Genomic DNA, 17,320 nt, shown 5'->3' with positions numbered 1-17,320 from the left:
TGCACTGATGTTAAAGGATCCAGCAAGTTAAGGTTGGATTTTCTTTTTAAAGACCAGATGTCTTTTGCAGTTCTGGCTGCAATGGGAGTAGCTCAGTCCATTAACCCCTTAAGGTCTGCTCCACTATTTTGGTGGAGCAAATTTTGAGTCACACCAATGCATTGGAATATGAACGCCACTTGTTTAAGGAACAGGTGTGAAATACCTGAAAGTTCTTCCTGATCAGCAGGCCCTGCAAGGGGCTGGTGTATTTGACGCACTGTGTCTCTCAGATGCTATGAAGGACTTGATCGTTTAAGCCCCTTGACTTATACTTGACCTAGTGCATTTTTTCAGAGGTCCGTGGCTGAAATCTTAATCAGCCGAAGCACCAGGTTAAAACCCTTAGCCAGTCTGTCTCTTCCTGGGGTACGACTATTTAGAATGGACAAGTACATCCAAAAGGGCTAAAGTTTATCAGTAAAAGGAGGTTCAGACATTTATCCTTTTAATCGTGCAGCCTCTCCTATGCCTTAGTTCCCAGGGGCAGCACCAGGATCTTGGCGGCAGAAAGCCCATGAAGCAGAATGCTAAGGCCTTCTCATGAAGGAGCACCCCCACTTGTTCAGGTGAGGGGAAAGGTCTTGAGATTCTAGGTCTGGCAGGAACAATGTTAAGAGCAGAGGTATTTCTGCCCTTTTCTTCTCTCCAGGTTACATCTAGAGTTGCAAGAGCCTGGATGGCGCAGTCTGCTTTCGATCTGAGGGTCTGGGGTTCGGGTCCCGTTTGGGTGCTGCCTGTGGGGTCCTTGGCGCTACTGATGCGGCAGTCTTTATGCAAGAGTGTCCGTCTCCTCAAAGAATGCGCCTAAGGTTCCAGAGGAAAAAAGAAAAGCAAAGGGAAGTCCTCTCTCTCTGGCCTCTGGATCAGCTGTTATCCCAGTCTGTGATATCCAAGGTTCCCTTAGTGGAACATGGCCTACTTCACGGTCAAGGAGTTTATCAGGTTTGACGGTTGAATCCCACTCAATAAAAGATCATGGGTGTTCTCCTTCAGTAGTGTCTACTTTGACTAATGCCAGGAAGCTGGCTTCCAGAATCGCTTACGATAGAATCTGGAAGGCATAGGTTTGAATGGATCCAGGGATTGGCACCCCAGGAAGTATGTCAATAGGCAGGATTCCTGCGTATGGGATCTGAAATGAAGCTGGCCTTGACTTTTATCAAGAGCCAGATCCAGGCCATGTCGATGTCTTTTCCTATGGCCTCTTGTTTCCCACTCTTGGTGCATAGCTTATTCAGGGGCTAACACGATTTATCCCCCTATCAAGGTACCTTGAAATCCTTAGGATTTAAAATTGGTCCTTTTGGCTTTGCTTAATCAGCCGTTTGAACCTTAGGAGAAATTCTCTTGGTTCTTTGACAAGAAAGATACTCTTTTTTTTGCTTGCCAATTCTTCTGCTAGAAGAGTATCGGAACGAATGGCTCTGTCTTGTAAGAGCCATATTTCATCATCCATATGGATGAGGTGGTTTTATGTCCTCATCCTGAATTCTTAACAAGTGGTAACAGGTTTTCATTTAATTCAAGATGATATTCTTCCTTTTTTTTTTTTTTTTCTCCCCAGAAGCCTTAATCTGGGTAAGAGAAAGCACTACAGTCTCTTGATGTAGTAAGAGCAATCAAAATCTAAGGGCGACTGCTCAGGTTCGCAAAACACAGGTTTTGTTTGTACTGCCAGAGGGTCCAAGATATGGACAGGCAGTGTTAAGATCCACTGTTTTCCAAATGGGTTTGTCAAGTGATTGATCAAGCTTCAGCTTAAAGAAAAAAATTCTTCCTTCTCATGTTGGCGCACACTCATCTAGGCGATTAGTGCCTCTTGGGTGTTGCATCATCAGGCCTCTATGGCTTAGATCTGTAAGACCGCAACTTGGTCTTCGGTTCAGACATTTATCCGATTTGATCAAATCAGTATTAATGAGGCTATTGCCTTTGGACACAGCATACACTGCAGGATGCAGTATGAATCCTCTGGCCTCCTGTTTCCTTGATTCTGTCTCCCCCCTTCAGTTGCCATTGCTATGGGACATCCCACATAGTTACTATGACTGTGTCCTTTGATGTAAGAAAAGAAAATAGGATTTTTCTTTGATGTACATCAAAGGACACAGAGGTCCCTCCCTTATTCTTATACACTTGGATTGCTTGGCTACAAACCTGGGGACTCCGAGTAATGGAAGGGGTTATATGGGGGAAGTGCCAGTGTCCAGCACCTGATAAGCTGATATAACCCACGTAGTTATTACTATAGCGTTGTGTCCCCTGATGTACATCAAAGAAAAGGATTTTTACAGGTGAAAGGTTTTAAAAATCCTATTTTTCATACTAAAGTGCACTCCACCAGGGCTGTTAGTGCTTCTTTGGTAGTGCATCACCAGGCCTCCAAGGCTCAAATCTGCAAGGCCGCAACTTGGTCTTCAGTCCATACATTTACCAGATTCTACCAAATAGATGTAAAAGTCATGATATTGCCTTTGGGTGCAGTGTAATGCAGGCTGCAGTATAGGTCCTCTTGGTGCCCTACGTTTGTCTCCCTCCCTTCAGTAGTGGGAGGGGTTACATAGGGAGGGCACTTTTTGTCTTAGCACGTGCCAGTGTCCATAAACTCAAGGTGGCCTATAACCCACATTGTAACTACTATGGCTCTGTGTCCCGTGATGTACTTCAAAGAAAAGGATTTTACAGGTAAGCTGTTATAAAAATCCTATTTTTATTGCATAAACTTTTATTCCAAGTGTTTTTTTTTTTTTTTTTTTGTAGCGTTTGTTTTTTTCCTCAATTGCATTATGAATTTTTGAACTGTTCTGATTCAAACTTTCCATTAAAATTAAAGTTCTGCTTTTTGCAATTTTCCTGCTTCCCTGAATATAAATGTCTTTAAAAAGATATTAATCAAAAATGCTTACTCTCCCAAAAAATAGTTTACCTTGGCCCTGGCTTTCAATGCTTTCGGCAGGCACAAGTGACAGCACTACAACCCATTGTGTTCGTTTTTCCCCTTTTGATTTTGATTAGTGAGTTGGGAGTATTCAGACTAGGTTCCAAAATCATGTGAGTTTGCCAGGAAACAATCACATGTATGGGCCAATTATCTGTGGCCATTGCATTCTACACTTCACAGCTGCATGTATGTGTGGCTGCAGGAAATGCCCTGACCGTACAGGTGACTGCTTCTTAACCACTTCCTGCCCAAGGACTTTGATAGGGGCTCTCTGATGCCAGTCAGGGCTTTATGGCAGAGTGGCCCAACTGAAGCCTCTCCTCAGTGCAAGACGCATGAAAGCCCGATGGTGAGGAAAAAAGTTTCTCTGGTCTGATGAGACCGATGGAACTTTTTGGCCTTAATTCTAAGCGGTATGCGTGGAGAAAACCAGGCACTGCTCATCACCTGTCCAATACAGTCCCAACAGTGAAGCATGGTGATGGCAGCATTATGCTGTGCGGGTGTTTTTTAGCTGCAGGGACGACTGGTTGCAATTGAGGGAAAGATGAATGCGGCCAAGTACAGGGATATCCTGGAGGATAAATCTTCTCCGGAGTGCTCAGGACTAAGGATGAGCTCAGGCGCGTTCGCATGCTCCACGTGCAGAGCCTGCCAGGAAGTCGGCGCTGTGCTAATCACAGACAATGAGACATTGTACCATCTCTGCAGCTGCACATTGGGGCAATGTCTCACTGCCTGTGATTAGTGCAGGACTGCGCCGACTTCCTGGGGGGCTCTGCACGTGGAGTATGTGAACACGCCTGAGCTCATCCTTGCTCAGGACCTCAGACTGGGCCAAAGGTTTACCTTCCAACAAGACAATGACCCTAAGCACACCGCTAAAATAACAAAGGAGTGGCTTCACAACAACTGCGTGACTGTTCTTGAATGGCCCAGCCAGAGCCCTGACTTTAACCCAAATGAGCATCTCTGGAGAGACCTAAAAATGGCTGTCCACAGTTTACCATCCAACCTGACAGAACTGGAGAGGAGCCCCAAATCCAGTTGTGAAAAAACGTGGTGCATCTTTACCAAAAAGACTCATGGCTTTATTAGATCAAAAGGGTGCTTCTACTAAATACTGAGGAAAGGGTCTGAATGCTTAAGACCATGTGATATTTCAGTTTTTCTTAACAAATCTGCAAAAATGTCAACAATTCTGTGTTTTTCTGTCAATATGGGGTGCTGTGTGTATGTTAATGGGGGGGGGTGAGCTTAAATTACTTAAGCAAATGGCTGCAATATAACATTGATAAATTTAAGGGTGTCTGAATACTTTCCGTCCCGTGTGTGTGTGTATATGTATGTGTTTGGGGTTTTGAGTAAGTTTCTAGCAAAAAACATGATTTTTAAATCTAGTAGAGGAGTGTCAGAATAGGCTTGGGCTTGAAGTGGTTAACAAGCTTGCATGCATGGGTTTGAATTCCTAGTCTAAACTCAACACAGATTTTCTAGTTCACAGTTCTGCTTGGAGGCACAAAGATAGCTGTGCCTTGAAGTTTTAAGAGCCAGGGCTGGTTTCCTAATCATTGGCCTTTTAAAGCCATTTAAGTTTGGAGGGCATTGGGTTGCCAAAAAGAGCAGACCTTCCATTTTACAAGGAAGGGTCACTTTAAATGCATACATCTCATGGTTGTTACGGTCCTGTATGAATGACTTTTTTTTTGCTTGGTTTTGTCATTGCACACTTATAAAACTTATGGTAACATTTTGTATATTTAAGGTACCAGGCCTCATAAATGCCCAGATTGTGATATGGCCTTTGTAACCAGTGGTGAATTAGTCAGACATCGCCGTTATAAACATACACATGAGAAGCCATTTAAGTGTTCCATGTGTGATTATGCCAGTGTTGAGGTAAGTAGAAATATTTCCAAAACTTCCATAGTTAATGTCAATACTGTAAGCAATTTTGTTGTCCCTGTGTTTATAAATACTTTTTTGCACAGTAATTATTCTTGGTTAATCTATGCTGAATATTCTTTAAAGAGGAAGTAAACCCCTTCAAACCACTTTGACCTACAGGTAAGCCTAGATTAAGGCTTACCTGTAGGTCCAAGCAATATCTCCTGAACCTATATGGTTTAGGAGATATTTGCCCGAAAATGGGCACCGCTGTCTACGGCGCATGCGCCGTAGACAGCGGCGCGCAGGCGCACTAAATGCGGCAAATCCAAGAATGGATTTGCCTAACTTGTCGACTCCCGTGCGCATGCGCGGGAGTGACGTCATCGCGGCTTCGCCGTATGGCAGCGGCGGAGCTGCGAGACGCGACTCCCGTGCGCATGCGCGGGAGTGACGTCATCGCGGCTTCGCCGCTGTCATTGGTCGGAGCTGTGAGACGCCACCAGCAAGATGGATGCGGCGGACTACAGGGATCAGCGGCGACTTCGCTGGCTCCTGTGTCAGGTAAGTGACACATAATGAGCTACTATGCGATGCATAGTAGTCCATTATGCTTTACCTTTGCAGGGAAAAAAAGAGGAAGTAAACCCATTAGGGTTTACTTCCTCTTTAAAGTTGTGCATCTGAAAATGTGATCAGGTGTTTAACCACTTGACCACTGGGCACTTAAAGCGGGATTCCACCCTAAAGTGGAACCTCCGCTGATCGGAACCCCCCCCCCCCCCCTCCGGTGTCACAATTGACACCTTTCAGGGGGGAGGGGGGTGGAGATACCTGTCAAAGACAGGTATTTTCACCCACTTCCGGGCATAGACTCCCGCGGGAGTCTACGCCATTTCCTGCCCTGCCGCGCTGTCTGCTGGGACACACACGGGTCCCAGTGACAGCGCGGAGATTTCCTATTGCGCGGCGTGGCTCGCGCATGCGCAGTAGGGAACCGGGAAGTGAAGCCGATTCGCTTCACTTCCTGATTCCCTCACCTAGAATGGCGGCAGCAGCCGAGGCCCGAGCGGTCGATCGGCCTCGGCTGCCGGCATTGCTGGAACCCGGGACAGGTGAGTGTCCATTTATTAAAAGTCAGCAGCTGTAGTATTTATAGCTGCTGGCTTTTAATATTTTTTTTTTTTTTGGCGGAATCCCTCTTTAAACATCCTTAATAACCAGACCAATTTTCAGCTTTCGGTGCTCTCACATTTTGAATGACAATTACTCAGTCATGCAACACTGTACCCATATGAAATTTTTATCCTTTTTTCACACAAATAGAGCTTTCTTTTGATGATATTTTATCGCCGCTATTTTTTTATTTTTTTTGTGCTATAAAAGAAAAAAAGACTAAAAATTCTGTAAAATTAAATGAATTTTTCTTTGTTTCTGTTCTAAAATTTAGCAGATTAGTAATTTTTTCTTCATACATTTTGGCCAAAATTTATACTACTATATATCTTTGGTAAAAATAAGTACAAATTAGTGGATGATATTTGGTCTTTGTGAAAGTTATACACAAGCTATGGTGCCAATATCTGAAAATTGATCACACCTGAAGGACTGACGCCTATCATTTCTTGAGACCCTAACATGCCAGAAAAGTACAAATAACCCCCAAATGATCCCTTTTTGGAAAGAAGACATTCAGAGGTATTTAGTAAGAGGCATGATGAGTTTTTTAATGTTGTCATTTTTTCCTATAATTCTTTGCAAAATTAAGATATATTTTTTTTTTTTCCCACAAAATTGTCATATCAGGTTATTTCTCACACACAGCATATGCATGCCACAAATTAATACCCAAAACACATTCCGCTATTACTCCCGAGTATGGCGATACCACATGTGAGACTTTTACACAGCCTGGCCACATACAGAGGCCCAACATGCAGGGGGCACTATCAGGCGTTCTGGAGCACCCAGGCCAATTCTGACATTTCTCTCCTTCATGTAAAAATCATTGTTTATTTGCTAGAAAATTACATAGAACCCCAAAACATTATATATGTTTTTTGAACAAAGACCCTAGAGAATACAATGGTGGTCGTTGCAACTTTTTATCAGGCACGGTATTTGCGCAGCAATTTTTAAAACATGTTTTTTTTTTGGGAAAAAAACTTTTGTGCTTAAAGAAACAAAACAGTAAAGTTATCCCAATGTTTTTGCATAATGTGAACGATGAAGTTATGCTCAGTAAATGGATACTTAACATGTCACTCTTCAAAATTGCACACGCTCGTGGAATGGCGCCAAACGTTGCTCCTTAAAAATCCCCATATGCGACGCTTTAATTTTTTTTTACTGGTTACATATTTTGAGTTACAGAGGAGATCTAGGGCCAAAATGATTGCTCTCGCTCTAATGTTCACAGCGATACCTCACATGTGTGGTTTGAACACCGTTTCATATGTGGGTGGGACTTGCTTATGTGTTCGCTTCTGCATGCGAGTGCATGGGGACAGGCACACTTAAATTTTTTTTTTTTTTTTTATTCATTTTACTTTATTTTAGTTTGACATATTTTTCCCCAAAAATAAAATTTTTGGATCACTTTTATTCCTATTACAAGGAATGTAAACATCCCTTGTAATAGGAATATGGCATGACAGGTCCTCTTTACAGTGAGATATGGGGTCAATAAGACCCCGCATCTCACCTCTAGCCTGGGAAGCCTGAAATAAAAAATGGCAGGGTATTGAGGGGTTAATTTTCGGTGAGCAGCGATGTGGGCAGTGCAAATGCAGCCCACAGCGCTGCTGACACCTATCTCTTCCCCCTCCACTGTACCGATTGGTACAGAGAGGGGAGGGAGGAACCGGCGTCATAACATGACGCCGGTTTGTTTACAAGTGATCACTGCGTCATTTGATGGAGCGATCACTTGGTAAACGGGCGCGATGAGCGGCCGTTTACTGTGATCCGTGATGTGTCGGGTTATGGATGCTCACCAGTGCCTGCCCCAGAGCAGAATTCTGTGAGGACATCATATGACAGCCTCTCGGAGTTAAACAACCACCCTGTAGCCGTCATTCAGCTATGGGCCGGTGGTTAATAGTGAATAATTGTTGCATATAGTAATGCAGTGATTCTTTACCATCAGTATGTTACAGTGGTAATCCAATATGTGTGACCACCTCTATAATAGAGGCTCCCCTGTCGGCTGTTTTCTATCTGGGCTATAGGACTCTTAACACTGTAGCTACAGTGGTGTGAAAAAGTGCTTGCCCCCTTCCTCATTTCCTGTTCCTTTGCATGTTTATCACACTTAAGTGTTTCGGAACATCAAACCAATTTAATCAATAGTCAAGGACAACACAAGTAAACACAAAATGCAATTTGTAAATGAAGGTGTTTATTATTAAAGGTGAAAAAAAATCCAAACCATCATGGCCCTGTGTGAAAAAGTGATTGCCCCCTAAACCTAATAACTGGTTGGGCCACCCTTAGCAGCAACAACTGCAACCAAGCGTTTGCGATAACGTGCAATGAGGCTTTTACAGCGTCCTGGAGGAATTTTGGGCCACTCATCTTTGCAGAATTGTCCTAATTCAGTTACATTAGAGGGTTTTCGAGCATGAACGGCCTTTTTAAGGTCATACCACAACATCTCAATAGGATTCAGGTCAGGACTTTGGCTAGGCCACTCCAAAGTCTTCATTTTGTTTTTCTTCAGCCATTCGGTGGTGGACTTGCTGGTGTGTTTAGGATCATTGTCCTGCTGCAGAACCCAAGTTCGTTTCAGCTTGAGTACACGAACAGATGTTCGGACATTCTCCTTCAGGATCTCTTGGTAGACAGCAGAATTCATAGTTCCTTTTATCACGGCAAGTCTTCCAGGTCCTGAAGCAGCAAAACAGCCCCAGACCATCACACTACCACCACCATATTTTACTGTTGGTATAATGTTCTTTTTATGAAATGCAGTGTTCCTTCTACGCCAGATATACTTGGACACACACCTTCCAAAGAGTTCCACTTTTGTCTCATCGGTCCACAGAATGTTGTCCCAAAAGTCTTGGGGATCATCAAGATGTGTTGTGGAGAAATTGAGACGAGCTTTGATGTTGTTTTTGCTCAGCAGTGGTTTTCTCCTTGGAACTCTGCCATGCAGGCCATTTTTGCCCAGTCTTTTCCTGATGGTGGAGGCATGAACGCTGACCTTAACTGAGGCAAGTTAGGCCTGCAGTTCCTTGCACGTTGTTGTGGGGTCTTTTGTGACCTCTTGGATGAGTCGTCGCTGCGCTCTTGGGGTAATTTTGGGCGGCCGGCCACTCCTGGGAAGGTTCACCACTGTTCCATGTCTTCGCCATTTGTGGATAATGGCTCTCACTGTGGTTCGCTGGATTCCCAAAGCTTTGGAAATGGCTTTATAACCCTTTCCAGACTGATAGATCTCAATTACTTTCTTTCTCAATTGTTCCTGAATTTCTTTGGGTCTCGACATGATGTGTAGCTTTTAAGGATCTTCTGGTGGACCTTACTGTGTCAAGCAGCTCCTATTTAAGTGATGCCTTGATTGTGAACAGGTGTGGCAATAATCAGGCCTGGGTGTGGCTAGAGAAATTGAACTCGGGTGTGGACAACCACAGTTATAGTATGTTTTAACAAGGGGGCAATCACTTTTTCACACAGGGCCATGATGGTTTGGATTTTTTTTCACCTTTAATAATAAACACCTTCATTTACAAATTGCATTTTGTGTTTACTTGTGTTGTCCTTGACTATTGTTTAAATTGGTTTGATGTTCCGAAACACTTAAGTGTGACAAACATGCAAAGGAACAGGAAATGAGGAAGGGGGCAAACACTTTTTCACACCACTGTATCTCAGATCTTCATATATTGACCTAATGGCTTGTGTAGGCATGTGTATCAGCAATCTTACACTGTCTGTTTCTGGTGGTGTACAACTTTTGATAATGTCCATGTCGTATAGTTTATCCATTATAGATTGTTCACTGTTCTCCACACTAAATACTCACCTGCCAAATAGACAATCATATACACAAAAAATCTCTACACAAAGCACCTGTATTTAACATTTGCCAATACCAAATCTCCTGGCTGGGGAGAATTCATTCTATAAAAATGACTCTTCTCCCAAGACTTTTTTACCTCTTCAGAGCCTCCCGATAAACATTAAAATAGATCGCCTAAAGGTCTTTCAAAGAAAAGTAAACAAATTCATATGGGGAGGGAAAGGGCACAGACTAACCCAAAAAACACTCTTTATCACAAGGGGGATTGGGGCTTCCTCGTCTCTTAACCCCTTCCCCCCCCGAGCTTACGCAGATGTGCGTACTCTGCTTCTGGGGGTTATGCCGGCATGATGCCTGCAGGTGCGGCATACCGTTTTTTACAGCGGGCGATTGGCTATCCAGCCATAATAACCGAAGTGGCTAAAAGCCGCTCGGCTGTTATGCCGGAGGAGCGGGAGGGGACGTCCCCCCTCTGCCTCCCGCCGCTGATTCACGATCCGAAGCCTCCGGCTGCTGGGGAGGAACTGGAATGAAGCCGTAATCGGCTTCATTCCAGTCTCCTAATAGTAAACACGGAAGCGACGTCATGGCGTCACTTCCTGTTGACTCGGCTGCCAATGGTGCCGGTTTAAAAAAAAATATACAGTATTCAGTATCGCCGTTTTCAGTGATCTGAATACTTTTAAGTGTAAAGTAGGAATCGGGGGTCTTTTAGACTTGTACTTGTCACCACCTATTACTGTCACAAGGGATGTTTACATTCCTTGTGACAGCAATGAAAGTGATCAAATTATTATTTTTTTTAAAACTATTCAGTTTAAAACAAATAAAATGTAAAAAGAAAAAAAATTTTTTAAAGCGCCCGCTGTCCCCGCGAGTTCGCGAAGCAAAGAAAATGCATACAGAAGTCGCGCCCGCATATGTAAATCGTGTTCAAATCACACATGTGAGGTATCACTGCGATCGTCAGAGCGAGAGCAATATTTCTAGCACTAGACCTCTGTAACACTAACCTGGTAACCGTAAATTTTTTTTAAAGTGACGCCTATTGAGATTTTTAGGTACCGCAATTTGTCGTCATTCCATGAGTGCGTGCAATTATAAAGTGTGACATGTTTGGTATCTATTTACTTGGCGTAACATTATCTTTAACATGATGCAAAAAAATTGCGCTAATTTTACTGTTTTTTTTTTTTTTTTAATTCATGAAAGTGTCCCTTTTCCTAAAAAGTTGCGTTTAAAACACCGCTGCGCAAATACCATGCGACATAAAATATTGCAACAATAGCCGTTTTATTCTCTAGAGTCTCTGCTAAAAAATATATATAATATTTGGGGGGTTCCGAGTAACTTTCTAGCAAAAAATATGTATTTTAACTTGTAAACACCAAATGCCAAAAATAGGCTTAGTCATGAAAGGGATAATTATGGTATTATCAAGCAGCAAGACTAGCACAGCTCTCTATATAGTTTACAACAGGAGGAGATACCTGACTGGGTACAAATAGAGAGGCAGGCTTTTCCAGCCTTCACACTAGACTTCTTGCTGTGGTCCACCCCTAGAGATCGACCTCCAATCCTATCACAATTAGTGCATCTCTGGAACAAGCTGAGTGCAAATCTTTCTCTGACCTCAGATAACAAGCCACTAGCACACATTTTTAACATCCCAGACTTTATCCCAGGTCAAGACATTAAGGCCTTTAAATGGTGGCTAGACAAGGGGTTGTATCGAATCGACACTTCTTCACCACCAACGGTCCGATTTCCCTGGATTTTTGTATGGGTAAACTAGAGATGCCGTCCTCGGAACGTATCAGATTCAACACATCCTAAACAAAATCTGGATGGAGAAATATACCCCACCCAGTTTTACACCGTATGAGATATGGTGTGGGCAGTCCATGGAGCAGAGGGGTGAATCTCAGTTATATACAATCACTTGCCCACCAGTCGACTAAAACCCCATATATGACAGCCTGGGAGAACGAGATCTCAATAAATTACGAGGTAGAGAGACGGCGGACTTCATTCCCCAGAGCTTTCAAGGGCATCAGAAATATCTCTAATTGAATCTAGCCTCAATGTCTTGACCAGATGGTACCTGACCCCTTCAACAGACCCCAGGTCTTTCCGGGGCTGCCAACTAATAGGCTCCATGGCTCACATTTGGTGGGAATGCCTAAGGCTAAGGACATTTTGGAGCAAAATATTTTCCCTGATGCAAAGTCACGAAGCTCCAACTGCCGAGAAATCATGCCATCACTACTTAATGCTAATCTTCCCATGACCTCGAAAAATAACCGCAAACTGATACATTTCTTTTTCTTGGGAGCCAGGCTTACAATAGCCAAAGGGCATCTCCCTCATCCCTGGAGGGCAACCATGATTAATTCTGCCCTTATCAGGGCAGTCTACTCTTCGCATTTTGTCATGTTCTTTCGGCCCCCCCTTCTCCTTCAACCCTCTTTGGCTCTCAAGACACCCAGAGAAACTTTCCAGAAATTATGCAAACTTACCCTTCATCCAGAGGGCCAACCTGTTGGAACATTCTTAATGGGCTCCTGAAGTTCTCTCTCTCATCCGTCTCCAGGCCTGCCCTAAGATTTTGTGGGGCCCAGGGGGCTGGTTAGTTACTACCAGGCACAGTATGCTCCCATTAGGGTTGCCGGTGGAGCCTGTAGAGGCCCTGTCAGGCTTCCTGCTTCAAACAAGAGTTAAATGAGGTGGAAGGAGTTATTACAGTTCTGTCGAGCACGACCATACCGTAATTCTTGACCTGTTTTGGCCATGTATACTTTCTCCAACGAATGTTATGTGCATTTAATTTGTAAATTCAATAAAATTCTTTGCAAGAAAAACATTTGCCATTACCTTATTAATTTGTGGCAAGATTAGAAATGTATTTTTTAGTTTAATTGTTTAATGTTCATTGTGGGCAGAGCGGGTTATAGGCAGGAAGGCAGGCACAAAAGCACAGCCTAGGCCCCTTGCTTGTCGCCAGCCGCAACCCTCCCTTTAGCTGCCAGGCCCTGTGCTCCATTTTTACACTCGGGTGGCCAGGCCACTTTTTGCCATTTGCCATTTTTCCCTTTTTACAGCTTTCAGAGTTTAAAGACCCCCCCCCGACCCCAAACCATATATTTTCTCAAAGGGCGTGACCAGTAAAATACAAATAAGATGCTACTGATTTTCAGGGCATAATGTTTATGAAAACTTTCTGTTAAAATAGCTAAAATTATTATTAGCAGATAAAAATGTAGTACGCTTTACAAAATTCCTACTAAATATAAAAGCTTAACCTGTATTGAGTTAATAATTTTTAAACTACGCCTTTTTACAAAATGAACCCGAATGTATGCAAAAATGTAACCACATTTCTCAAAAAATCTGAAGGTTTACATTATTCCTTTGGAGCACCCCCAAGGGCCAGTAGTATAAAAAGAAGGTGCTACTGATTTTTAAGGCCCCATGATATTTGCGTAAATGTTTCACACAATATATAAACACAGCAAATTTTACAACATCCCTTCTAAATTCTTACCAAGTATAAAAGCTTAACCTATATTGAGTTAATAAATAACAAATATTTGTAAATTTTAAATTGTGCCTTTTTTTGAGAAATAATAAAAACTGGACGCACATAAACATTTAAAAAAACATTTGGATGTAGCATACTAAAGTGTACGCCCATGGAGGGCCATGTTTACCCCCACAGGGTAGCGCAGGTGTTGCGTGCATACCCGTAAAGGCAGTCCTATTCATGTCAATTGGGATGCAATGACTGCACAGGCATAGCTGCTGTTCCCAATCTGACATCTGTGTGGGTACATCACCCCGAATGTGCACAGTGTGGGCTCAGGGACATGGATGTCAAATTGGAAATGGCTCTGTGTGCGGTTGCTACATCCCAAATCACATTAATGGGACTGCCAGCAGAGAGATGCACGAAACACCTGTTCATCCCTGTAAAGCTACGCTGTGTATGCCCTGTGTGAACAAGGCCTCAGGCCCCCTTCACTCAAGCAGACCGATTGGGTCTACCTGTCTTTTTTTTTTTTTTTTCAGGCAGGCCCAATAAAACCACCCATTGTTCTCCATGGAGAGGCTTGTAAATGGACATAAACACTAGCCTGCATCTGATTTGATCTGGTCCACTAAAAACAGACGGGTGAGGATCCCCTTCTCCATCCATTTAGCAGAGCGCAGCACTACTCCATGGTGAGATATCAAAGGTCTAAACAGACCCCCCCCCCCCCCCCCCATATCTTCTTTACGACAAAGTCCCTTTCTCTGCAGCACATTACACGAATGAAATAAGAAATCTGTATAGAGATACCTCATTCATTCATAAACAGTCTGATGAATAGTAACCCTTGCGGTTTACTATGTATTAGCTGTCAGTGGGCATATAGGAGAGATCTATATTGATTGCTGCCTGTGCCCACTGTTCTATGGGGGCGGTGGCTGTTAAACATTACCAAGCCCCAACTTTACCTACATCGCTCCCCCGCCTGACAGATTGATGGAGCTTAGTGCCAGGCAGAAGCTGCGGGAGGGAAGCCGCTTTGTGCAGCGATGGATTGGTGGTGCGGGGGCCAGTTTGCGGGTGATCTGACTGGGGGATTGAGGGAAGTCTTATCTGGATTCCCCAAAGCCCCATGCAGAACCAGAATCTGGCGGGAGTGGCAGAGGAGGGATGCTGGTTAATGATGGTAGCTGCGGGGGATCTGGTTTGGGGTGGGTCGGATGGGGTAGAGAGGGGTAAATCGGAGCTGGGGGGAGGGGCGGGGGGTTAAGGATAGGAAGAGAATGGATGGAGCAGTTTTAGGTGGAAGGGAGCATTGGGAAGCAGGGGGCAGGGAAGCAGCGCCATGGGTGGTCACATTTGAGGTCAATAACTCTGATCAGTGGGTCGTATTCTGTGGGTTGTATTTGATCAGAATCTGCTGAAAAATTCTGCTATAAGTTTATGGTCATTGAATTGACCTGGCCACCTGCAGGCAGTTAGTTCGGTCCGTATGGACCTTGAACAGAAAGGGGTTATACAAGGTGTAGTTAACAAAGGAGGTTAGCCTTTATATACTGTTAATCCTGCCAAAGCATGTATTTGTATTTTTTTATTCTTTTTTTTTTATTTTATTTTTTTTCAAAGATATAAGGGTTACAATAATGGAGCCTTTGGGTATTCACTGGCTCGAAAAAAAAAAATACAACTTGTAAACTGGTACTTAACAGGTTATCTACCTAAACAGTGCTATTGGTGTAACCAAGAGGGGGAAAAAAAAAACTTAGTCACTCCATTTGGAAAACTTATGGAAGGAGAATAGTGCAACCATTCTTTAATAGGGGTGAGGTTTCCCTAGAGGAGGGAACTTTGGTCCCAGGCCTAGAATACTAAGGGATTCAAATATAGGCCTATTATGAGGGTCTTAGCAGGTGTTAGCATCAAGGGAGCAGTTAATGTGCATCGGATATACCCTCTATTCTTGCGCAGCATTAGTATATTTCAGTTAGGGCAAAAGTGTCCACCCAGTGCCTGAGTTCAGCATCTAGAATAACGGTAAAGTTCCCTCCAATTAAAACATGAGCATATTGGGTGCAAGTTTTACATGTACAGTATGCACTACTGAGAACTCTACGGTGGGGCGGCTTTAAGTAGATATTTACTACCCAGGAGGCAGTCCTGCAGGTTATAACCCCTCACACTGCATCCAGCAGCTCCAGTTTTTTCTGCCTAGTGTAGAAGGACCTGGCTCCCGGTGGGATCATTTGTCCGGGAATTATTTTCTGAATTTTTGATTCCTGTGATCTACAATCAACAGTCACGCTGGGTGACAGGCTGGATAATATAGATCCTTGTCTCCCCAGCCTGGCCACTGAGTGCAAGCAGGCCCTAGCTACGTGCTGGGTCGGCCTCCACATGCCCCGTCTGATCCAGAGGCGGCCGGTGAGCTATATGCTTTGGGGCACACATGACCGGGCTACTGCTGTCTGTTAGTTTTGTCGTGGCCGGCAGCCACACCATAGTGTTCGGGTGATCGGTCTGTCTGTGAAATGCATCCAGCAGTCCCTGCAGGAGGGGTAAGTATGGTTCCACCTGTCTCGGCAGGATGTAGCAGCTGGGCATTCCCTGGGAGGTTGACTAGGGGGCACATACCTGGCTGGGGGTCCTGGGGGGGCGCTCTGTGTCCTGGCAGGGGGCTGCGTTGGGTGTTGGATGTCCGCTTGTCCTCTTCCCTGTTTCTGGGCCACGGTTGGGTGTTTGATATGTGGGGAGATCTCCACGTGCTCCGTGACCAGTTTCCCAATTTTTTTTGTGGCCACGGGCATTTTTTTGTAGCCACAGCCAGTTATTGCCTTTCAAACATTTTCTGGTAGTTCGGTGGCAGCTAGGAGGATGGACGTTTTTGTGTGACTTGATTTAGGTCCCTAAGTGGTGACAGGCGTGACATCGGAAAGCTTGCACTTCTTCCCCAGACATCCCTGTTAATGCAACTAGTTCCCCCTGCACCTGCGGTGCCTATGGACGCTCTGTTTGCGGCCCTGGAGGCTTTTGTTGCCAGGGTGGAAGCGGCGTGCAGGCGCAAAGGATGTTAAAAATGCCTCCCCCAACCGTCTTCTGGGTAAAGATCTGATTCAGAATCTGTGACAGGTGGCCCCTGTTCTGATGTATGAGGATGCGGACCAGGACAGTGAGGATGACCTGGCGTCTGTGTCGGTGCAGGAAAAGGTGCTTGTAGGAGCACTTTTTACAGTGGTGCGGGATACTACAAAAATGGAGGATACTACGGGGGCATCTACAGAGGTGTTGGTCCCTTTTGGGTCCCACAAGCCCGCCCACATGGCTAAGTGTTAAATCACCCAACTTATTTTGATAAATTTATTTACAAAGAGTGGGCAAGACCGTATCGGGCCTTTTCAGTCCCGAAACGCATGGCGGTGCATTACCCCTTTAGAGGAGAGTTTCCTGAAAAAAATGGACACCTCCGATTTGTTCCACGGTAACCACGATTCCAGTGGTTGCCTGATCCATTTTTACGGTGGTGGGATCAGCATTGTGGCCTGTGTTGGCCACGGCCCTGGTGTCAGATGCTTAGTGAATAGCCTAAATTGTTGCACTGTGAGTTGGAGATGCAACAGACTTCCCCGGTCTGCGTGGAGCTGGTGATCAGTTGGTGCAGGGCCTCAAGTATGTCTCTGATGCGGCTTTAGATGCCTCCCCCTTGCTCTCTAGAGCCTCTGTATCAGCAGTAGTGCTAGGTTGCCTGATTTGGGTGAAATGCTGGTTTGCGGACCAGGCATCTAAGAAAGCACTGGTGGACTTGCCCTTCCAGCGAGAGAGGCTATTTGGAGCCTCGCTGGATGACATTAAGAATGTTACTGGGGGTAAGACTACATTGCTCTCAGTCCAGAAAAGGGAA

The 17,320-nt window shown here is 44.4% G+C and overlaps 1 protein-coding gene across 7 annotated transcripts in view; it reads left to right on the top strand.

Annotated features, from left to right (window-relative positions):
• Window positions 1-17,320, top strand: part of CTCF (CCCTC-binding factor) — a 364,630-nt gene that overhangs the window by 120,404 nt on the left and 226,906 nt on the right. For all 7 annotated transcript variants that reach the window (XM_077457321.1, XM_077457303.1, XM_077457314.1 and 4 more), the window contains one exon: window positions 4,749-4,882. In XM_077457321.1, coding sequence (XP_077313447.1) covers window positions 4,749-4,882 — 134 coding nt within the window. The remainder of the gene's footprint in view (window positions 1-4,748; window positions 4,883-17,320) is intronic.

Source organism: Lithobates pipiens, unplaced genomic scaffold (assembly GCF_037356315.1).
Source record: "Lithobates pipiens isolate NorthernLeopardFrog02 unplaced genomic scaffold, aLitPip1_a1.2 Scaffold_10, whole genome shotgun sequence".
Classification (NCBI taxonomy): domain Eukaryota; kingdom Metazoa; phylum Chordata; class Amphibia; order Anura; family Ranidae; genus Lithobates; species Lithobates pipiens.
The sequence above is the reverse complement of the archived record's forward strand: the minus strand, read 5'-3'. Positions and strand labels throughout refer to the sequence as shown.